The following is a 24,246-nucleotide window of genomic DNA, read 5'->3' on the forward strand; positions in this document are numbered from 1 at the left end:
ACATAATATGTAAAAGATAGTGTGGAATACACCCCTAACGTTCACTCCTGCCAAATGTGCTGTGGTTGCTTTTAACTCACACGACCAGTTTTATCGAGATCCCAAACCAGAATCACTAGGAAGAGAGATTCCAGTAAAGTATTCTAAAAAGCATCTGGAGCATATTATATCCACAAAGTATATATATATATATATATATATATATATATATATATATATATATATATATATATATATATATATATATATATATATATATATATATATATATATATATATATATATATAATATGCAATTATATTATCTTATGCAATTATGTGCTGTACTTTTTATGTTCAATATCTCGATTATAATTTCACTTTTGAGAGGTTTTGATTCAATATTACTTGAGGTGAGGGGTTAACTGATCAGGTAATTATAAGGCACAAACATGAAGTACTCCTCGTGTAATATACTTGAAGGTTGACTAAAAGATCTACTTATGCATCTAACTGTTAAGAGCAGCAAACACTAGTGAAGAATAAGAACCACAACAAACACCGCTGCCATCTGTATCTCTGAGAGAATGTCTTGTTGTTTGTGTAAGGTTGGAGGCCAGGCGCTCGGGGCCAGCTTCACCCAACTTTACAGGGCAATGATCTATGGTGTGGGGTGGACATGGGCCCAGCTACGGCCTAAGTTAACAGTTTTAACACATATTAACATTTATGAACACCCCGGGCGATTTTCATGAAGTGATATTTGGTGTTCTCATTCAATTGTTTCAGTGCTTATTAATAATACATTCTATGAGTGAAGGAAGTTTGGTAAGGTTAGGCCCAAGCGTCTGGTACCCAACCTCGGAGAGACATTATCTCTTGTGGAATTGTACAGTGCTCATTAGTCCTACTGGCTAAGCTAACCGTCACTTTCTCCACAGATATGCGGTCACTGGCGACTTGGCTGACACGTATTAGCTCCTCGATATTGTTGTTACTTGTACCCGCAGCGATTCCTGCCACCTCCAGGGTTCCTGCAGAGATTCACATGTCGTCAGACGACAAGGTAACTTATGGACGTTCCTACACCACCAGTTAGGGCGCTACACCCTCCCCGTCCACTTAACCATACCTCAACCGTCTCAGTACGACTACTAGACACTAACACATTTGTTTGGGCGATTTTTAAACTGATTCTAACATTGCCGGCAACCCCAGCCGTCTCTGTCGACTGCTCCTGATCCTCCACGGCAACTTTGTTGGCCGTTGTAAGATAAATACATCATAAACTGTTGTGCAGCATCATCACCTCCGGCAATGGCGGGATCCGAATGATTAATTTTGCGGGCAAACTCAGCTCTCTACTCCAGCTATAGCGCTTCAGCCAATAACGTCCTCTATCCTGCTGTGACGTCACTTTACTTGTACTATACGCGGTTCTAATTCATCGACTTAATCTATTTAGCCACACTCTCATGGCGGCATGAGCCCTTTTTGTCCCCCTGAAATTAAATGAAGCCTCATTTTGGCGGGAACCCTGTCAATATTGAATGGCGTGGACAAGAGATCTATATATCATATATACCCCGCGCAAGAGGGGTATATATGCGCAGAAAAGTGTACCCCCCGCTGCTCGGTATATATATACACTTTATCCCCCAGACTGTGTCCAGGAGTATAGTATACTTGGTCAGTAAGCCATTGTGGTGGCCTGAGTAACCCTCCAGAGGAGGACACGCCACCACCAAATCTTAGGCCATAGACACAACTGAAAAACTTGAACTGCCAAACACTACTTCTGTAATTATAAAGACACACTCCAGCCACAAAATATAACGAGAGGAGTGTGTGGGTAAGAACAGTAATGAATAACAGAGAACAGTGAACATGCCCGCGACTTGTGGAAGAGAACCATGACCTTACACCACTCACTATAGTAAGTAATAACATTGTCAGCAATAATAGCAATAACATAGTAATAGCGTCAGTATAATAACGTAGTCGGCAATAACGTAGTCATTAATAACCTAGTCAGCAATAACCTAGTCATTAATAACCTAGTCAGCAATAACGTAGTCATTAATAACATAGTCAGCAATAACCTAGTCAGCAATAATGTAGTCGGTAATACTGTAGTCAGCAATTGCATAGTCAGCAACAGCAGTCAAAACTATAAAGCAATAACAATCAGCAACAGCATAGCAATAACAGAATCAGCTACATCACAGTCAGCAACAAACTAACAATAAAAAAAGTCAGCCATAACAGAGGCAGCACTAACAGTCAGCACTAACAGGATAAGAGAGGCGGCAATGTAAATATTTAGGAGAGATATGTCTGTCTCTGAGTTTGTATGAGGCTGGGCCACCTGAGGCTTGCCTCAACCAACTTTGCAGGGTGAATGGTCAACGGTATGGAACGGTCGTAGGCCAGTCAGAGTCGGTCCTATTGGAAGAGGGGCTCTGGCCTTATAGTAACCCCCCACAAATTAACCGGTGAAAGGTGACTGCCTATGTTCCTAGATTTCGATGATCGTGAATTCTTTATTATATTCTGAGACAGAGATAGAGGGGAGAAAAGGCGAGAAAGAGGGAGAGGGAGAGGGAGAGTAGAGATGTTAGAAGAGAGGGAAGGGGGAAGTTGACCAGACCACACATTAGAAGGTGAAGGGACAACGACGTTTCGGTCCGTCCTGGACCATTCTCAAGACGATTGTGATGAGGAAGTAGAGACAGGCAAGAAGCGGGGAAGATTGGAGATGTATGATGACAGAGAGAAGGAGAGAAGGGGAAACTGGTGGAGAGATTGGGAGAAATGGTAGAGAGGGAAGGAGAGTGGTGAGAGGGGGGGATACGATGGATCTTGGGAGAGAAAATTGGAGAGGGGGAGATGGAAAGAGAAAAGAGATAGGGAAAAAAAAAGAGGTGAGAGGAGGGTGAAAGAGACCCGGGTGCAGCCGGGTAGGTCATAATAGCAGGATAATAATCAACAATAATTGGATAGCCGAAGCAGCAATAACAGGATAACACGGGCAGTGATAATAGGATGACACATGCACACACAACATGATAACTGAGACACCTATAAGAAGATAACAGAGCCAACAATACAAGGATAACCACAGCACAAATAACAGTATAACAGAAGCAGCATAACTGGATAACACAAACAGCAATAACAGTACAACAAGGATTAACGTGACACCAAAGGAATAACATCAAATACATACCAGACAAAAATATAGAAAATAGGCAGGAATAGATAAAAACAGACATGGGGGAACAGGATAAAAAGAGGAAGGACAGCGAATAACAGAATTAGGATACCAGCAGGTATAACAGGAAGCAACAGAGGAAGGATAACAGAAGGTAGACCATAAAATAACATAGATAGAATAACAGGAGGTAGACCAAGGGAAACCAGAGTAAAGATAACAGTATGCAGACCAGGGAATTAAAGAGACGAGCTTGTCTTCAGACCAAATTCATTACCGTGAGAAACCACACCCCACTTCAACCCACCTGGATAGTTATCTAGACATTTGTGATGGTCTGAAACCATATTACAGTTCCAGTAACAATCTAAAAGTAGACTGACAAAAGAACCTTTGTCGTAAACACAGATTATTCTCAAAGTTACAAATGTATTGTATTATAAATCGTTGGTTTAAAATATAAAAAGTATATGCTGAAAACGTTTTCTTTGACGAATTTGGTTTTCTGTAAATGGAAAACTCGGAAACACTGAAACATTGTTCGAATTCCACATTTCACATTAATGTCAATAATACGCCGTATTAACGGAACCAAACGTAATGAAACCAAACTTTAACCAGAATTATCTTTAACCTAACCTAATCATAGACAAAGAGTAGATAATAGCACGAATTATGTAGTCGTTCCCAATCCATTTCCTTGAGCGGATCTCCTCCCTGAAGACAGGTGGGAAGATAGGATACCAGGAGGTATAACAGGGAATAAAAGAGGTAGGATACTAGGAGGAATAACAAGGAAACACCGAGGTAGGATAACAGGAGGTTAGACCAGAGAATAACATCGGTATGATACCAGGTGGTGTAACAAGAAATAACAGAGAAAGGATAACAGGAAGTAGACCAGGGAATAAAAGGTGTGGGGGTACAAGGAGGAATAACATGGAATAAGAGTAACGAACTACCGATAACAGGAGGTAGACCAGGGAGTAACATAGAAAAGATAACTGAAGGTAGACCAGGGAATAACAGAGTAAGGATAACAGAATAACGGGGCGGGTATTGACCTGGTGAGACTTGGTCGACTGCCAAGCGTTGAAGAATGCCAGATCTCTCTCTCTCTCTCTCTCTCTCTCTCTCTCACCTCTCTCACCTCTCTCTCTCTCTCTCTCTCTCTCTCTCTCTCTCTCTCTCTCTCTCTCTCTCACTCACCTCTCTCTCACCTCTCTCTCTCTCTCTCTCTCTCTCTCTCTCACACTCACCTCTCTCTCTCTCTCTCTCTCTCTCTCTCTCTCTCTCTCTCTCTCTCTCTCTCTCTCTCTCTCTCTCTCTCTCTCTCTCTCACTCACCTCTCTCTCACCTCTCTCTCTCTCTCTCTCTCTCTCTCTCTCTCTCTCTCTCTCTCTCTCTCTCACTCACCTCTCTCTCACCTCTCTCTCTCTCTCTCTCTCTCTCTCTCTCTCTCTCTCTCTCTCTCTCTCTCTCTCTCTCTCTCTCTCTCTCTCTCTCTCACTCACCTCTCTCACTCACCTCTCTCACTCACCTCTCTCACTCACCTCTCTCACTCACCTCTCTCTCTCACCTCTCTCTCACCTCTCTCTCTCTCTCTCACTCACCTCTCTCACTCACCTCTCTCTCTCGCCTCTCTCTCTCTCTCTCTCTCTCTCTCTCTCTCTCTCTCTCTCTCTCTCTCTCTCTCTCTCTCTCTCTCTCTCTCTCACACCCTCTCTGTCTCTGTCTCTCTCTCTCTCTCTCTCTCTCTCTCTCTCTCTCTCTCTCTCTCTCTCTCTCTCTCTCACACCCTCTCTGTCTCTCTCTCTCTCTCTCTCTCTCTCTCTCTCTCTCTCTCTCTCTCTCTCTCTCTCTCTCTCTCTCTCTCTCACACACCCTCTCTCTCTCTCTCTCTCTCTCTCTCTCTCTCTCACACACCCTCTCTCTGTCTCTCTCTCTCTCTCTCTCTCTCTCACACCCTCTCTCTCTCTCCCTCTCTCACACACACACGCACATCCTGGAAAGCACCATACTGGATAACACCATACTGGAGAGCACCATACTGGAAAGCACCATTCTAGATAACATCATACAGGAGAGCACCATACTGGAAAGCATCATACTGGATAACATAATTCTGGAGAGCACCATACTGAGTAGCACCATACTGAGTAGCACCATATTGAGTAGCACCATATAGGCCACAGTATACGGGGTCAAGACTGGTGGCAGGAGGTCAACCCATACACCATCTATACACCCACGCTCATAACACCATTAACCAATCTGTATACACACATAGCTCGGGAGAAAAGTTGTATGGAATATATACACGAGTTTATTGTCACTCAATACAAATTAGTTTGTATTACAGAAGCAACTATACATAGATACGTAGTTCTACAACATGTCCGCTAGATCCATAATACACACTACTAAAATATTTACATAACACCAAGAACATATTACAATAAATAATAATAATATTATTATTAATAGTAACATAAATAATGGCCAATAAAGTTTCGAAATTTGTAATTGCCATCCTGAGGTTTCAAGGATCTTGATACAATACAAAACGCTAACAGCTATTAAACCTAGCCAATCAGAATTTAAAACTTGTAGGAGGCGAAATTACAGTTGGGCGAGAGAGGAAGACTGAGGTCGGCGGAGCACGTCTCGGCAACTGTGCGAAGGATGTTGCCAACTCGGTGAGCCGTCAGGAAGTTTGTGTAAGGCTTCGTGACTAGGCTGGACTCACCAATATGAATGGTGTAGTGGCGTAAACCTCAACATAATTACAGGATAACATTAATATTACATTAATATTATATACTACCTTCATATTAATATTATATAAACGCTATCATTTCACCGTAAAACTTAAAAAGGCTAATTTTACATATATATATATCTCTGAATACTTTTTATTTTCTTCTCCGAGGCTATGTGTCCCCACATTGGCACCAGAGGTGGTACCCTAACTCTATATCTATATAAATTAGAATGTTTGCCTGCTTGACTGTCTGTCTGTTCGGCGTTGGAGGATAGATGCTTGGGGCTAGCCTCACCCCAACTTGGCACTCTGATTCCTGTGGGACACGTGCCCAACATGGTCGGATCGGGGTCACAACAATTCATGAGAGAATAGCATAGCACTTTCACATATAACGATTTTTAAACTAGCCAGCTCTCGTCTGGCTAAATAAATTTGCAAATTAAAAACAGTTAATTTGTTCTTATAGTATTACAAGAAAAATTCATTCTCATAGTAATTTCCTTATAGTATTATGTACCGATCTCGGGGGAAATTAGGAGGAATTTTGTGCTCGTCATAATTAAACTGTAGCAGTAAGGAAGAGGGGACAGACGTTACTTAAGAAATGTATACATTACCACCACCACAAAAAGCACCTTAGCACGCACCTATCAACTGCAAGACTCAAATCAAGTCTTTTCACTTTATCTCTTTATCTGTCTGTCTCTGCCTTACAAAATGTAAAACTGTAACCCACATGTATTCACGATTACCGTTTATTAGAACCCATGAAAATGAGGTGCTAGTAAACGGTGGAAGTAAACATCAAAACTACGGAAAACACATAGCGTAGACGTCATAGCTAGACGGGGTCGGCCCCAGTGCCACACTTCAAGAAATGTTGGCATCTATAACTACCCCCCTGCAATTTTCGTGAATTCAGGTCTGAAATTGTGGGATGTGTATTTCATATAATATGTAATAGCTCCCACCGTTTATCTGCACATTCCCGCTGTTTGTTTGAAAATAATTAATACAAATTCATTTGGATTACCTGAGGATGGAGGTTACCAGAATTCAGGTTACCTTGGATATCTTGAGGTGTTTTCGGGGCATAGCGTCCCCGCGGCCCGGTCTTCGACCAGGCCTCCTGGTTGCTGGACTGGTCAACCAGGCTGTTGGACGCGGCTGCTCGCAGCCTGACGTATGAATCACAGCCTAATTGATCGGTTATCCTTTGGAGTTGTTCGTCAAGTTCTCTCTTAAATATTGTGAGGGGTCGGCCAGTTATGTCCCTTATGTGTTGTGGAAGCGCGTTGAACAGTCTCGGGCCTCTGATGTTGATAGTTCTCTCTTAAACATTGTGAGGGGTCGGCCAGTTATGTCCCTTATGTGTAGTGGAAGCGTGTTGAATAGTCTCGGGCCTCTGATGTTGATAGTTCTCTCTTGAACACTGTGAGGGGTCGGCCAGTTATGTCCCTTATGTATAGTGGAAGCGTGTTGAACAGTCTCGGGCCTCTGATGTTGATAGTTCTCTCTTAAACATTGTGAGGGGTCGGCCAGTTATGTCCCTTATGTGTAGTGGAAGCGTGTTGAATAGTCTCGGGCCTCTGATGTTGATAGTTCTCTCTTGAACACTGTGAGGGGTCGGCCAGTTATGTCCCTTATGTGTAGTGGAAGCGTGTTGAACAGTCTCGGGCCTCTGATGTTGATAGTTCTCTCTTGAACACTGTGAGGGGTCGGGCAGTTATGTCCCTTATGTATAGTGGAAGCGTGTTGAACAGTCTCGGGTCTCTGTTGATGGAGTTCTCTCTCAGAGTTACCAAATTCTTACAGTACTAAATTTTCTGAGAGGGAGAGAAAGAGGAGAGAGGAATGGAGATGGGGAGGATGATCTTAGAAGATGGGGAGAATGGTGGAGAGGTTTGGAAAGATGAGAGAGAGGGAGGTAGGCTGGGAGTGGAGAAGACAGGGGCGGATGATGGAGGGGGAGAAGAGAGGAGAGAAGAGGGTATGGGGAAGAGGAAGTGTTAATAGAATGGGGAGAGGAAGACAATGGGGAAAGGGGAGAGAGACCCAGGCACAGCCAGGATCCCCACCCTCCATCTAGTATTATTATAATTAATATTTTAATTACAATTTAAGGCATAATAAATAGACTGTTATTACTAAGCAACTTGCATGTATATTATACTAGACAAGGTACTAGACGGTGCCCGGGGCAATCCCAAAACATTGTGCTATTTAGATATTGGGAGTCCAGGTCGACCCAGTCCTTGGGTCGACCCAGTGCTTGTGGTAACCCAGTGTATCCTCTTGGTGCTTGGATCGACCTGATGACTACATCGAACCAAAAAGGTTGCACAATCTAACTGTTGGGATCCCCCCAGAATGCAAATCTGTCATAAAGTTCTGAACAGCTTAAAACTCTCTTGACAAAAATACACCATTTCAGACTTCAAGGGGGGTTGCAATGGGAGCCGGCTCTTCTTAAATAGAGGCAATGGAGCCAATCACGACTACATGGCAAATATGATAAAAGAATAGATTTAGAAACAGAAAACCGTGCCTGACAAACTTGACCGGGTTCCATGACAGGGTTACTAAAATATAACAGGAAAAGGCTGGGCAGACTTTATTTTCCCCAAATTGTCGAAAAACAATTTCATGAGGCAGAGTTCCTCATGAAAGACTCAAGTACAAGACTGAGAGGCAGGCTGGGATAACTGGGATAACACTGGACTGGGTAAGGGAGTACCTGTGGGACAGAAAGCAAAGAATCAGAATCAGAGAGGAGGTTTCAAGCTGGAGGAATGTAGCAAGTGGGAGGGTCCCACAAGGCTCTGTAAAGTGACTGCTGCTGTTCCTAATTTATGTGAACGACCTGCCCGAGGGAGTGATCCCATACATGACAATGTTTGCAGATGATGCAAAGCTGATGTGGAATGTAAAAATAGAGGAGGACTGCAGGAAGTTGCAGGAGAACCTTCACAAACTCCAAGAATGTTAAAAAAATACGGATATTGGAATTCAATCCCAACAAATGTCAGGTAATGAAAATGGGAAATAGAAAGAGGAGACCAGAAGGGATGGGCAGCTAAAGGAATTGGAGAGAGAATGAATTTGGAGTGGCTATAGTTCCAACACAAACACTAGAGTCACACATAAACAAGATAACATCAGCAGCATATAGGACGCTGGCAAATATAAGAATAACGTTCATAAACCTAAATTAGGACTCCTTCAGGGCAATCTACACAACATTTGTTACACCAATAGTGGAATAAGAAGCACTGGCACGGAATCTGCACGTTGTGAAGCCTAAAGCCAAAATTGAAAACATGCAAAGGTTTGTAACAAGATTGGTGACAGAACTAAGAGGGTTAAGCTACGAAAATAGGCTACTGGAACTAAATCTCACAGTCCTACCTTGTGATGATTTACTTGGTCCTAGAAGACAGAAGGAACATAGGGGGGCATGATCACAAAATACAAGATACTGAGGGAAATAGGTTAGGTGGACAATGATATCCTCTTCAAACTGAGACACAGTAAGACACAGCTGGAAGCTGGAAACGCAAATGAGCCGACGGAATGTAAAGAAATACTCGTATCCAGTAAGGATAGTCAACGAGAGGATTGAACTGAAAGACGTTGTGTAAGACACCTCCATTCACAACTTTAAGGCCAGATTCAGCAAAGAATAATTTGTAACGCAACAGGTACAACGAGGTTAGTGGGCGGGGCATAAAGAGTTAGATCTCACTCACCCGAAGTCATTGTTAGATAAGTACCACTACCTCCACTACCTCACCTCCAACCCCCACCACCATCACCCCACCACCACCTCCAACACCACCAACAACACTACCACCACCTCCAACACCACCACCACCTCCAACACCACCACCACCTCCAATACCACCCCCACAACCGCTACCACCACCGCCATCACCCCAACCTCTATCACCACCCACAATATCACCACTAACAACACCACCAACACCACCACTAAGACCAACACCACCACTAAACCCAACACCACCACTAAACCCAACACCACCACTAAACCCAACACCACCACTAAACCCAACACCACCACTAAACCCAACACCACCACTAAACCCAACACCACCACTAAACCCAACACCACTACCACCAACACATCCATCACCACATCCACCACTATCATATCCACCACTATCATATCCACCTCCAGAATATCCATCACCAACACATCCATTATATATATATATATATTATATATATATATATATATATATATATATATATATATATATATATATATATATATATATATATATATATATATATATATATTACATCTTCAGAAGGGTGAGTTACAAGTAAAAAGATTAGGACATATATAAGCAGGAGAGAGGTGAAGTGAGGTACAATGATAAAAATTTAATGACTAGGATTGGGTGGGTATGAATAGGAGCAGCATCCTATGGGCCAATAGGCCTTCTGCAGTTACCTTTGATCTTATGGGCCAAAACATGAATAATAATAGCATAAGATAGAGAATATTAACAATGAATTAGTGAGACAAATGTGTATCAATGATTCTACTCAAATCGCCCTTTAACTGATCTATCAAAAATGGATCTAAATTATATAAACCACTGCTAATGTTCAAATCACATGATTTTGTAATCTGTACGAAAAACTACGAAAACGCTGTTGGTAAACTATTAGTTTACCAACAGTTTACTCGTAATGATAATTGTGTCATTTATAAAATACCTTGTTAAGACTGTAATAGGTTCTATGTTGGGCAAACATCTAAAGATTTGAAATGTAGAATTTCGCAACATAAATACTGTGTAAGACATGGCCAATTGTCTAATGATTTGTTTGTTCATTTGTCAGCAAATCCTTTCCAAATTGATTGGCTTCCTCAATAACGAATTGTAAAAGCACTTTCAATAGGAACATAATTGAATCTGCTTTAATACAGATTACAAAATCAATTACAAAATCTCCCCCTCAAGAAAGGGGAGTACACCTTTCTGCTGTGTATCCATGTGTGTTTATGTACATCAGCTGACATAACTCACGTGATTAGCCCTTTATTCACCAAGTGCAGCACTGTGATTTGCTAAGCGATCTGTAGAAATATATTACCTTCACTGTGATTGGTCAAACTCAATCTACTACTGTGTTGGCAGGCAGGTGAACTAGGCGCCAAGGTCGCACGTCCGAGACGTTTCGCGATTGAACTCTAGGCGAACGCTTGCTAATTCATCGTCGATAAACCCACGCCCAGTTCCACCCTCACCCCACACCACCACAACTAATAATAATAATATATTATTATTAATTATTATTTATCACGAGTCCAACTATTTCAACACAGATTAACAGCAGAGGTAACCCAGAACAAATAGGTGTGACGAGGTTCAAGGTAAGTGTTCATCAGGACACTATATTGTGACCCAGGGCAAGGTGAGTGTGACCCAGGGCAAGGTGAGTGTGACCCTGAGGGAGGCTGGTGTGACCCAGGTGAGTGAAACCCAGGCTAGTGTGACCCAGGTGAGTGTGACCCTGAGGGAGGCAGGTGTGACCCAGGTGAGTGTGAGACCCAGATGAGTGTGACCCAGGTGAGTGTGAGACCCAGGTGAGTGTGACCCAGGTGAGTGTGAGACCCAGGCTAGTGTGACTCAGGTGAGTGTGACCCTGAGGGAGGCAGGTGTGACCCAGGTGAGCGTGACCCAGATGAGCGTGACCCTGGGCTAGGTGAGTGTGACCCAGGACAAGGCAGGTGTGACCCAGGTGAGTGTGAGTCCCAGGTGAGTGAGACCTAGGTGAGTGTGAGACCCAGGCTTGTGTGACTCAGGTGAGTGTGACCCTGAGGGAGGCAGGTGTGACCCAGGTGAGTGTGACCCTGGGTCAGGTGTATGACCCAGGTGAGTGTGACCCAGGACAAGGCAGGTGTGACCCAGGTGAATGTGACCCAGGACAAGGCAGGTGTGACCCACGTGAGTGTGACCCAGGGGAAGGCAGGTGTGACCCAGGGGAAGGCAGGTGTGACCCAGGTGAGTGTGACCCAGGGGAAGGCAGGTGTGACCCAGGGGAGTGTGACCCAGGTAAGTGTGACTCAGGACAAGGCAGGTGTGACCCAGGACAAGGCAGGTGTGACCCAGGTGAGTGTGACCCAGGACAAGGCAGGTGTGACCCAGAACAAGGCAGGTGTGACCCAGGGCAAGGTGAGTGTGACCCAGGACAAGGCAGGTGTGACCCAGGTGAGTGTGACCAGGACAGGCAGGTGTGACCCAGGTGAGTGTGACCCAGGGGGAGGCAGGTGTGACCCAGGTGAGTGTGACCAGGACAAGGCAGGTGTGACCCAGGTGAGTGTGAGCCAGGACAAGGCAGGTGTGACCCAGGTGAGCGTGACCAGGACAAAGCAGGTGTGACGCAGGTGAGTGTGACCCAGGGGGAGGCAGGTGTGACCCGGGACAAGGCAGGTGTGACCCAGGGCAAGGTGAGTGTGACCAGGACAAGGCAGGTGTGACCCAGGTGAGTGTGAGCCAGGACAAGGCAGGTGTGACCCAGGTGAGTGTGAGCCAGGACAAGGCAGGTGTGACCCAGGTGAGTGTGACCAGGACAAGGCAGGTGTGACCCAGGTGAGTGTGAGCCAGGACAAGGCAGGTGTGACCCGGGACAAGTAAGAGAGGAGAGACACTCACCACGTCAATAAGCTGGGACAGCTTGAGCTTGATCATGACAGTGAGGACGTCGGTGACATTGACGACTGGGCGCACCAGCTTGTTGTAGTTGGAGAGAAGGTCGTCGTAGAGGCGCTTGGCGTCCGGGTTGCCACACTCGGCCGGCGCCAGCGACCCGGCCACCAGCAGGAACCCGGCCAGCACCAGCTTGTGTGAGCACCAGGCCGGCCACCGTAGTGACCCCTCCGTCAGGGGGCCGCCGCCCCTGCCGCTGCGTCGGGCGGCCTCCCCTGCTGCCACTGCTGCCCACTGGCGACCCGCCGCCCTCGGCCGCACCACACTGCCCCACGCCCCTGCTACCCTCTTCCTGCCCGAGCCTTCCCACGGCTCCCCGACACCCCTGCGCGAGGTGAGGGAGCCTGGTGACCCCTTAGGGAAGTGGTGACCCCAGGCGGCGGGACCAAGGTCGGGGTCACAGCTGGTGTGCCCTCTCATGGTGCTGAGGTGGACGCCATGGCAGGTGCTGAGTGTGGGAGTGGGTGGTGGCGCCTCCTGGGAGCCTCTGCTCGAGGCTCCTCGTTACTAGACTACTCGGCCCACCTCCACCCGAGTGTAAATAGTTCTCCTTTAGTTAGGCAGGAGCAGCTGCAGCAGCAGGGGCAGCCCTAAGCTGCACCGGCGCCTCTCCACACGGGCTCCACCACCATTGTCACCTGCTGCAGCCAGCCCTGCTCCGCAGCACACCTACGCCACCTCCAGCAGACACCCAGCTCGAGTCCAGTACACGCCCAGCCCAAGTCCGATACACAGCAAGGTGAAGTCCGGTAGACAGCCAGGTGAAGTCCAGTAGAGAGCCAGGTGACGTTCAGTAGAGAGCCAGGTGGCAGGAGGAAGGGTGCCCCCTGCTAGAGAAGGGGGCAGCAGTGGGGTGCCACACTCTAGCAGGAACCTAACCTGAACCCCCCGGCAGCTGTTGGACAACACCGCCGCCTCACACACGTCCCCACACGACCACAGCTCCACCGCCACTGCTGCCTCACTCCTGCTCTCACTCCTTCTCTCCCTCACCTGCGCATGCGTTCTTCCCTCTCTCTCCTCCACCCTCTCCTCCCTCCCTTTTCTCACACTCCCTCCTTCCCTCCTCTCACACTCCCTCCTTCCCCTCCTCTCACACTCCCTCCTTCCCTCCTCTCACACTCCCTCCTTCCCTCCTTCCCCTCCTCTCATACTCCCTCCTTCCCTCCTCTCACACTCCCTCCTTCCCCTCCTCTCATACTCCCTCCTTCCCCTCCTCTCACACTCCCTCCTTTTCTCCTCTCATACTCCCTCTTTCTCTTTCCCTCCTCTCACACTCACTCCTTCCCCTCCTCTCACACTCCCTCCTTTTCTCCTCTCATACTCACTCCTTTTCTGCAATCATACTCACTCCGTCCTCTCACACTACCTGTATGTATTACAATACTTTCTGCACTTTGGTTGTGTATATATATATATATATATATATTTGATCAACTTGAACTGCGACTTATTTATTTATTTGTATTTATTTATTTATATACAAGAAGGTAGATTAGGTTTTAGAGCACATGATATTGGTGTTCTTACACTGTAGGAGTCACTAACACGCATAACGTTTCAGGCACACTTTCGGACTTATCCAAGATCAATGTTGAGTTCATATGGATTCGATAATAAAGGTAAATGTTTCACATGCTAGCAGAAAGACAAAAATATAAGCTACATTTTGAATCTTTTACCATTCAAATATCTAAAGCTGAAGCGAAAATATATTTTTTATTTTCTTCACCCCAACCGTACACACACACTCGTACATTTTAAAATTCGAGAGATTCGCTGATAACGGTTAAAGCTTTATACGTCATCAGAAAGACACAGATATAAGCGTTGATATAAATGATATAATATATATATATCAACGTTGATATAAATGTTATCATAACAACATTTCAAGGAATATATCTCATGTGAGAGCCAAGGCCGTCTTAACAGCATTTTGGGCCCCTGGGCAAACCAGTGCCTACGATAAACACTCACAGGAATAAAAAGTAAATGGTCCAAAATATTACAAATATATTCATTTTATTGGCATTTCAACAAAACTAGTGTTAAAACATTAAAAACATGCTGTAGAGCAGCAACTAATCAACATGATAAACATTTGAACAATACACAAGGCTTGAAAAACCAGTTATATTCAATAGGCTACACACAGATTAGATGGCACAGCATGAAATTAGTACGATCTTATTATAACAAGCATTTGACGCATTTCTTTTTCGGAGAATTGCTTTATTACTGGCTTAAAGTCAATGGTCTTCAGGATGTCACTTTCCATGCACTCACTTTGCTCACTGAGAGCAAAGATATGCAAAAGTAAAGGACACAGCACCAGTGGCGACCAAACACCACCACCGCCGGGATTCATCCAAACGTGTTCGATTGGTTACACACAGAAATCACAATCGCGTGATACACCTAATGAACAAATCCACAAGGGCCGTGACGAGGATTCGAACCTGCGTCCGGGGGCAGCGTGTGGGATGCTCCTGGACGCAGGTTCGAATCATCGTGTTCGATTGGTCTTCAGTGTCTTCATTTTCTGATGTGTGGTTTGGTCATCGTACCTTCAGCCACGTTATTGTGACTCATCGTCTGTATTGTACAAGTGTGGAGGCTGTGTGAAGGAAAGCGGCCGACACTCGCCGTCTCTGAAGAGACAACGCCGTCACTTTGGGATCACGTCGCCATGTTGCTAACTTTAAGTTCCCATATATTATTCCCAGCAGTTTTATTTGGTATTGTAGAATAAAAATTCGAATATAGTTTGTAATGAATTGTGTGAGAAGACAATACTGGAAAGATATCCTTGATACGGTATTATAAGAGTGTATAAATATTCGTGTGATATGTTGTATATTGTCGTATAGTCATATAATAAGCAGGTATTTGTGTCTGGTAACTCAAGAACTCAAGGATTGGGACACCATCGGCCAGCTGTACATCAGGCCTTGGGAACCTGTCTATATTTGCGTGTATACTTCATACACAGGAATTATACAGGAGTCAAGCTGGGCAGAAGGGACCAATAAGGCGACGACTGGGGGAGATGCACAGCGTCTCTCCCACTCACAACCCCGATACCACTGACATAAAGAAATCGTTGTTGCATGGCAAGCATTCTGATAATAATGGTCTTCCGCCCTCTGAAGAGGGTGTTTTCCTAGACAGTAACTATCATAGTGAAGTAAACAGATTAGAGGCGAAGCGCCGCTAGCATCTGGAGGTAAACAGATTGTTTTTTTTTGTATTAACACAATTAGGTACATGTGCATGTGTGCAACTGCCCTAGACCATATAAAGGGGAGTACGGAGTGTGTCAAAAACTAGCTACGTGATGCTAAAAATCCCTATCACACAGGATGGTTAGTCATACAGGGCCATATATTCAGTAGTCTGCGCTGGCAAATTTTGGGTGCATCATGAGGATATCTTCAAGAACACGAGAGTGAATAAAATAACCGCAAAGCTCCAGGTACCTCATGTCATCGGGTCTGAATGGTCTAATAACTGGGTAATTGGTGATGAAGTGTGTGAAATCATGTCCCAGTTTCAGAGCTCACGGAGTTTGTATCTGGAGTGTTCAGGATTGGGAGATGCGTCATCTGTAGCCACCTGCCATAGGTAACGGTAACCCAACCTGATCCTGGCAACCACTGTTTCGCACAATGTGGAGAAATGTCACGAGTCGAGTACCACAGGGTTCAGTTCTTGCACCAGTCACTTGACATCACTGACATCGATGTATACAAAGTATTCATGGTGCTATGTACCATTAGGTGATACATTAACAAAATTTGTAATGAAGCATGTTGTAGAAATTAGTGAAGAAGGAATCACAGCACATCTTCAAGCAGATAGCATTCCAATTTATGGAGTCAAAACAATTATGTGTAGAACATACGGAGAACCGAGTGATACAGGCACTGCCCGACTTACCTTTCTCAACTACTTTCCTCTCTTCAAGTAGGTTAAACTTTTTTCTTCATATACCGGAGATGTATATGCCACATCCAGCTCAATGCTTTAGATGTAAAGAATTCAACTATACCTCGAACGGATGTGCAGAAGACATCAAATTTGGAAAATGCTCTCATTACACAAACGACTGCACATCAGACATAGAATATATAGTAGTAGTAGGCATCCATCAGTCTCAGGAGACTATGGAGTTGCACTCTGGTGTCGGCCTGGCCAGGAGTGGCCTTACCAGGGCGCAAAGCCAGGGTAGATTGATTCGGGGGAGAAGCTGTTACCCAGGCAGCAGGTCCCCCCCTCTCCACGGCGCTGAAAGTGGAGAGGGGGGACCTGCTGCATGCATATATATATTATATATATATATATATATATATATATATATATATATATATATATATATATATATATATATATATATATATATATATATATATATATATATATATATATATTTTATACAGTATATATACATGTATATGTGTCATATACATGTATTATATATATATACATGTATATGTGTATATATTCTATACACCGCCACGGTGTATAGAATATATACACATATACTGTATATACATGTATAATATATTCTTCGTCATGTGTTATCCCCATGAGTCTCACTTGTAAAATGGTTATTTGTATGGTAAAGGCTTTTACCTACTCTCCATTCCCCATGTTGTCATGATGTTTTTTCCTTTACATTTTCCCTGCCATTCACACGCCTCTTGTTTATAGATTGGTCAAAATTTACTGTTGGCACTGGCTTTCCCATCATTTTCCCTGCTAAAACCTTCTTGTGCCAGCTTCCTCCAAAGAAGAGTATTTTTAGTGTGAAGCTTTATGCAACATGTATGTTCCTAGAGATACTTCTCATGTACCAATGATCTTTTGTTTTCATAGATGACTCTCACAGTGATTGAAAAACCAACCTCAACTTTTGCTAGGGTCCCACTCATATTGGCACTGCATCTAAAATCCTCATGGATTTTAACACAACCCACAATCACTGTAGAGATGATTGGCTATTATGAATTACATACTGTACTATCCAATGTGACCTATCTTGTTGGTCATCCTCCTGTCATCGAAATTAGAAGTGGGAAATGTTTCTGGCTATTTACATATTGCCATACATGATTAATTCATAAGCACTTATGAATACCAATCAGATGATGCATTTTAGCATCATGTCTATAGGAGTACGGATGATGTGTTTTAGTGTCATCAGAATGTGAAAGCATTAAAATGTTAAATACTTTCTGCATTGAATATGATACACAATGAGAATTGTTACCCTGATGAAGGAATATTGGTACTATAGGTAAATGCTTAGATAATTAGTCTTAAATAACAACTTTATTGGTAAATCTTGCATTTTCCATCATAATACAATGACCAGAAACACTAAATCAGCATCTACATTTCAGATTTAGAATAGATATATATTTTTACAAATAAGTCAACTGAAAAGGTGTTTGGTGACATACATTACAAAATGGCTCCTTCAACAGATATATATATATATATATATCCAACAATTTTTCCCATAAGGTTTTGTCAGGTAGTTAGAATAAAACATTATTTTTTGACAAAGCTTCATTCCTTACATTTGAGGATATCAAAACTCTTTTTCCCTAACACATGTCAGTATTATGCACTAATAAGTTTACTCCAACTATAGTAAAATGTTCTTCTGGTGGAATTTAGGCGACTGATCATCTTGAATAATCAATAGATGCATCAATGCTAGTCTTAGAAGATGGATCTGCAATGACTTGTGTTCCATGGAATTGGAATTTAATACATACTGATTTAAACCTGATCAACTAGGCTGCGATTCATATGTCAGGCTGCGAGCAGTCGCATCCAACAGCCTGGTTGACCAGTCCAGCAACGAGGAGGCCTGGTCGAGGACAGGGTCGCGGGGACATTGAGCCCTGAAATCATTGCAAGGTAACCGCAAGGTACAGTATGTTGTCAGACAAAAGTTATGCCAAAGGCTTCTTTGTCAAAAATCATGTTATTCTACATTCCAAATGAATTGCTACCTTTGAGAACACTATCATTGAAAGGGTGGCCTCATGCAGAATATATTTCATATACAGCAATTCAGCAACTTTCAAAGGAGTGTTTGAAACAAAGTGGAGGAACTGTACATTCTCAACTGGACTGCACACAAGACAGACATTATTTGTTTCCCCTCGACAACAAAAATGAAGAGAAAAACTGAAGATTGAATTTACATGGAGACAAAAAGAAAAGTAAAATACATAGTAAATTTGACTGTAAAATGTATAAGTTGAGTAAATGTGACCGACCACCAAATGGTGTTTTAAAGTAAATGTGACACTGGACAAACTTTTGGCAGTGTTTTCCTCCATGACACTCCATCAGTGGCAGTTTCTCTCCATGACACTATCAGTGGCAGTGTTTCCCCTCCATGACACTATCAGTGGCAGTGTTTCCCCTCCATGACACTATCAGTGGCAGTGTTTCCCCTCCATGACACTATCAGTGGCAGTGTTAAAATTTACAAAAAGAATATAAAATATAAATAAATAAAATATAAAATCTTAACTATTGTGGAAGTTCCACCACAAAAAATTTGAGTAAAAGATAAAGATCTTATACAAGATCCAGTGTGGTGCACTCGGCCACTCATACTAGTAATGTTACTTAAGAATTGGTTAAAGCTTCAATTAAAAAATGGAAGCTGGTACTCGGTAAACAAATTATTTTCAAAGATATATAATTCTGACAAATATTTTTTTTTTACAGAAATTCCATTTCCCTTTCAATGCCGACAAACTTGAGTTGTTCCGTTGGTCCATATCTGAAAAATGTAACAATAGTCATTACCATCAAATTACTGTATAATAATCGATTTGCAAGGATATATGCTGTACTAGTTCCTTTTCACTACATTTTTACTATAGATAAGTTATCAATTTAATTAAGAAATCTAATTATTTGAGAAAGTGGTAAGAAGAATGGGAGTCGATTGCCATGTTTCTAGTGGCCATAAAGTGTAATTTACATTAAGGTCACACCTGGGACCACTTGGCTCAGATCGAGCATAGAATGCAATACAAAAATACAGTACATAAAAAATAATGAAAACAAGGGTATCTTAGAGCGTGCTCAAATTATTTAACTCATTTTATATAAAGTTACTTTTAATGGTTTTAGATTTGGAAGTAATATTTTAGCATGATAGCCTTAGCAACATTATCCATACTGTTCCTCTTAATGGAACATTTTATGCTCGTGGGCCACTCAGCGATGCAAAATAGTTTTACAACCTTTTGGTTTAAGTTTTCTGTTGGGTTATAACTATATAATTAGGTGTCAAATTGTTTGCAAATGAATTGTCTAAAGCAGCCCTTTTTCAACCAGTGTGCCACAAAGCTTCCACAGGTGCCATAGGCATTTGAAGGAAGGTAAAACCTAACAGGAATAACACCTTTCAAAATCAAAGTGTTGATAAAATTCAAAACCATTTTTTTTCATATGGATGGAATAAATTAAATGAGAGCAATGTGTGCCATCACCATTGGAAATTTTAAAATTTCATATGATAAAGATTATAAAGAAAACAAACATACAATAAATTGGGAGCTGGAGCAGTTGAAGCCACCTATATTTACAAATTAACCTTTGAAATGTGTATACCATTTTAAGATGTTTGACCCATCGTGCACCTAACATCCTAAGATGTTTTGGGTATTTTGCAACACTTGAAACTCATACTGGTACATGGTGTTCCTATTTGGTATTTCAGATCTCCAGTAAGCATGTGACATTTTGAAAAATATTTACTATATTTGGGACATTTTCCTATGTTCAGTGCATTGCTTTTGAGAATAAAGACAAAAACCTTGTTTTTGAATGCTATTTTTATTTGTGAACACAGACAATGCCAAATGTAATCCCTTGTGCAGCGCAGGGTTAAGAGCAGATATGAAGGAGCATTAGATATTCTGGACGATTACTACATCAAGTACCCAGTTGCTGATAGAAGTGAGCCGAAGGTTATCCTTAATCATCAATAACACAGTAAGGTATGTACAACTATATGAAACCATCTATAAACACAGTAAGGTATGTACAACTATATGAAACCATCCATAAACACAGTAAGGTATGTACAACTATATGAAACCATCCATAAACACAACAAGGTATGTACTACTTTACAAATTCATTCATACTTAATAGATTACGTGCAAATACTGTAGAATGTTCACTGCATTTGCATTAGTATTTAATATATTTCTGGTTTCCCATATTCAACATACATTTGAATTCTGATAATATAATTTAAACACAGAAAATCAGGGTTACAAAATACAAAACATACCTGTAGTCAAAGAAGAGTTCCTCGCCCGACTGGATATGCCTTTTGGCAAAGATGCCAATGCGATGATCACCATTCACCATCATGACTTTGGCATAACAGTTGGGATTTATAGAGTGATTAGCAAACCGGATCTTATTTCCCTTACGTGTTGCATCTACCACAAAGTCTGAAATAGTTGCTTGCTTTAATAGGAACATAACTTGTGTAAGTATATAATATACTGTAAACATTCTGAAAATATTAATAAATTTACATTTTCATGTTTCTAAAAGCAGGGACTGTTCAAGGCATTGGTAATTTCCACTAAAACAATTTATATACATGCTCTCAGACTGCCACCAGAGGTACCACCTCTGGTGCAATTGTAGGGACCCGTAGCCTCGGAGAAGAAAATAAAGAGTATTCAGAGACCTTGTGGATTCTCACTGAACACGATATTTTATGAGCTATTTTATTTATATATATATATATATAATATATATGAAGGGATTTATCCTCCTGATGACTGAACAAGTACTAATGCTGGGAGACGCGTCAGTGTTGAGAATGATGAGGTTCGAAGAGTTTTGTTTGTTTTGTTTAGATGTAGATAAAAGAGCTGCAACTAAAGAGGTGTGTGTGTGTTGGAGGGAGACTTGATGTGATGGAGGGTGGGACGTTATGGTGTCAGCTGATCATTATTGTTTGTGTGGCGAGGCATTCGTTTTCTATGTTTGACTATCAGTGGTACGAGGTATATGCACAGGTCAAGTGTGACCCAATTTGTTGGTTGACTGGAGATATTTAGTCAGTGGTCTGACTATTTTAAATTTTATATATAATGAGAGGTCACCTAATATATGCTCGATTGCTTAATGTTAAAAGGTATTCTAAGGTGGAATGAAGGATGTTCAATTATTTCTGGAACATGACAGTGGATGAAAGTTCATTAATGTCTGTCCCGTACTTCCAGCTGTGTGCTGCCAGTTTGGTGTGTCTCAGCCTTAAGCTGATCATTGTTATATAAATTGTTCTAGTTTTATACCTTGTCAGTTCCTCCTTCCCTCTCCAACACATGATATTCCAGTTGACATGTTTATTGCTGTTCACCTTGTCTGGAGACTGTAATTTGACCCCAGCCTATTGATTATCTACTCCAATACCCTCTCACTCTGTTCTTTCCTCTACACCAGCTCAATATACAAATAAATTTCTGATGCTTCCAAATATAACATTGTACATCGTACACACATTACTAGGGAATCCCATACATAACACAAACACGTTGCTTTATCTCTGCCTCATAGAAGTTAAACTCACCATTATTAAGATTAAAGAGGAATGAACACATGTATTTGTCATAGACTTTCCCACGACGATCAGCCTCATCCTGGGAGATAATTTCTCCACAGTATTCAGAGATGAATTCATTTTTTTGGGCCGAATCCTTTAAGTATATACCCCAGCCAGCCACATCTGATGGTGCCATGAGAAGGTGTTTATCTGCCCAAAAAGTAACCAATGTTAATCAAACTTCTCACATAAAGTGTACAAGATAAACAATTATAATACCTTTATTTAAAATAAAATAAAATCCAAATTTTACATGATTTTGCAATCCTAGAGACGGAACAGTCCAGCAGTGTAAAATGAAGATAAAACACAAACATTTGGTAGCTAATCCTTTCAAATTCCACACATGCATCAGGGTAAGCTAAACTACTGTATACTACTCCTGCTTGAACACAATTATTTCAGAATGTCATCTGGACCAGAACCTTTACTTCTATTTATAAATATGGGCAAAAATGCATTCACCAAACATTTTTGTTAAATATCCAACAGACCTAGCCGGCATTTCCCAAAGGTTTGGTCCGTCAGAGTTTGGTCCGAACAAAGTGTCATAATGTTCCTATAAAAATGGATGAGACCATATCTCAAACATTAATTGATGGGCTTTATAAATTATAGTGCCACTGCTCCCTCCACCTCTCTGATGGGATGAGGTTCTGGCTCCTGGTAGGCTGATAAGAACTGCTACTGATGGTACCTAGCAGTCTGGCACTATATCAGTGTGGTAATATCAGGGAGCCACCAGGGGTTCCCCCAGAAATATCATAATAGCCACAAAGGGTTCCCCCAGAAATATCATAATAGCTGTGACTTACAGGAATGTTTTTAATATTGTATGAAGACATTGCTAGAATAGTTCATCTTTACTGACCCCACTACAATCATAATAATTTACATGCATTATTATAAACACACAGAGCATTCCAGTTGTCATGACACACATCAACAGAGAAGTGTTAAAAATAGCATCTTACGTAATCCTCGCTGAACAGACACATTTTTGCAGGTGATTTTATTTATTGAAAATTCATGAGCGCCACATGTCACACAGAGATCAGGATCACACTCCCGCACTGCCAAGAAACAGGGGCACTGCTTCGTGTTACAAGATGCCTTACACCGGCACCCAGGAAAGCGGTTTTGACCTGAAAACATTGAAGTTCATTACAGTATTTATAATGTTTCATAATGAGTATACCAACAGGAAAAAACAAATATATAGTAAAAGGTTAAATTGAACAACAACAACAAAATTCCAACTATCACTCATCTAATCAATACACTACTCTCACCATATGCCATAGTACAGTATCATGAAAATAAACCCCCCTCTTCAATAATCATCTATAGCAGCCCCTAATTGCTACACATGACCAGGTATATAGTTTACCTGGAGAGGGTTCTAAACATTCTTCTATTCCCTAAGCTCAGTCTTGGGCATAGTGCTTTTTGTAGAATGTCATGTACAGTATATACAAGAAATGTGCCAATACCAATATTTTAGCTAATATTGACTTTTTAGCTAACACTGAAACCATAGACTAATATCAATACTAAACATTGTTTTTTGAGGTTTGAACATATTAATGCTTGTGATTACAGGATTTGCAAGCAATGACTTACTAAATTGTTCAAGTCACAAAACAAGGAAGAAAATTAGACACCCAACCTACACATCTGAAAATAAAAGAAATGACAACATTTTGGTCTTTCCTGGATGATTATAGCAGAACTATTCCTGCAACGACCATTAAATGAAACTGTTAAATGCACAGAATCCATGCAGCCTTCTTTCAGCAACCATGGTGATACCTGGTCCAATTCTACTGGTATGTTACAACTAGTTCCTACAAAAAAGTAGACAAAACCA

At 42.1% G+C, this 24,246-nt stretch overlaps 3 protein-coding genes across 7 annotated transcripts in view; 1 reads left to right on the forward strand and 2 right to left on the reverse strand.

Moving 5' to 3' along the window:
* The window catches only part of LOC123775373 (nicotinic acetylcholine receptor alpha4), a 147,212-nt gene extending 133,544 nt beyond the window's left edge, over window positions 1-13,668 (reverse strand). Inside the window, exon 1 of the mRNA XM_069311764.1 lies at window positions 12,650-13,668. Coding sequence (XP_069167865.1) covers window positions 12,650-13,123 — 474 coding nt within the window. The 5' untranslated portion in view covers window positions 13,124-13,668. The remainder of the gene's footprint in view (window positions 1-12,649) is intronic.
* Window positions 1-24,246, forward strand: part of LOC138356090 (uncharacterized) — a 252,268-nt gene that overhangs the window by 138,838 nt on the left and 89,184 nt on the right. The window lies entirely within an intron of this gene.
* Window positions 18,026-24,246, reverse strand: part of E(z) (histone-lysine N-methyltransferase E(z)) — a 40,235-nt gene continuing 34,014 nt past the window's right edge. For all 3 annotated transcript variants that reach the window (XM_069311760.1, XM_069311761.1, XM_069311762.1), the window contains 4 exons: window positions 23,351-23,521; window positions 22,344-22,526; window positions 21,045-21,210; window positions 18,026-19,517 (listed from right to left, as the gene is read on the reverse strand). In XM_069311760.1, coding sequence (XP_069167861.1) covers window positions 19,457-19,517; window positions 21,045-21,210; window positions 22,344-22,526; window positions 23,351-23,521 — 581 coding nt within the window. In that variant the 3' untranslated portion in view covers window positions 18,026-19,456. The remainder of the gene's footprint in view (window positions 19,518-21,044; window positions 21,211-22,343; window positions 22,527-23,350; window positions 23,522-24,246) is intronic.

The sequence above is a fragment of the Procambarus clarkii genome, chromosome 70 (assembly GCF_040958095.1).
Source record: "Procambarus clarkii isolate CNS0578487 chromosome 70, FALCON_Pclarkii_2.0, whole genome shotgun sequence".
Classification (NCBI taxonomy): domain Eukaryota; kingdom Metazoa; phylum Arthropoda; class Malacostraca; order Decapoda; family Cambaridae; genus Procambarus; species Procambarus clarkii.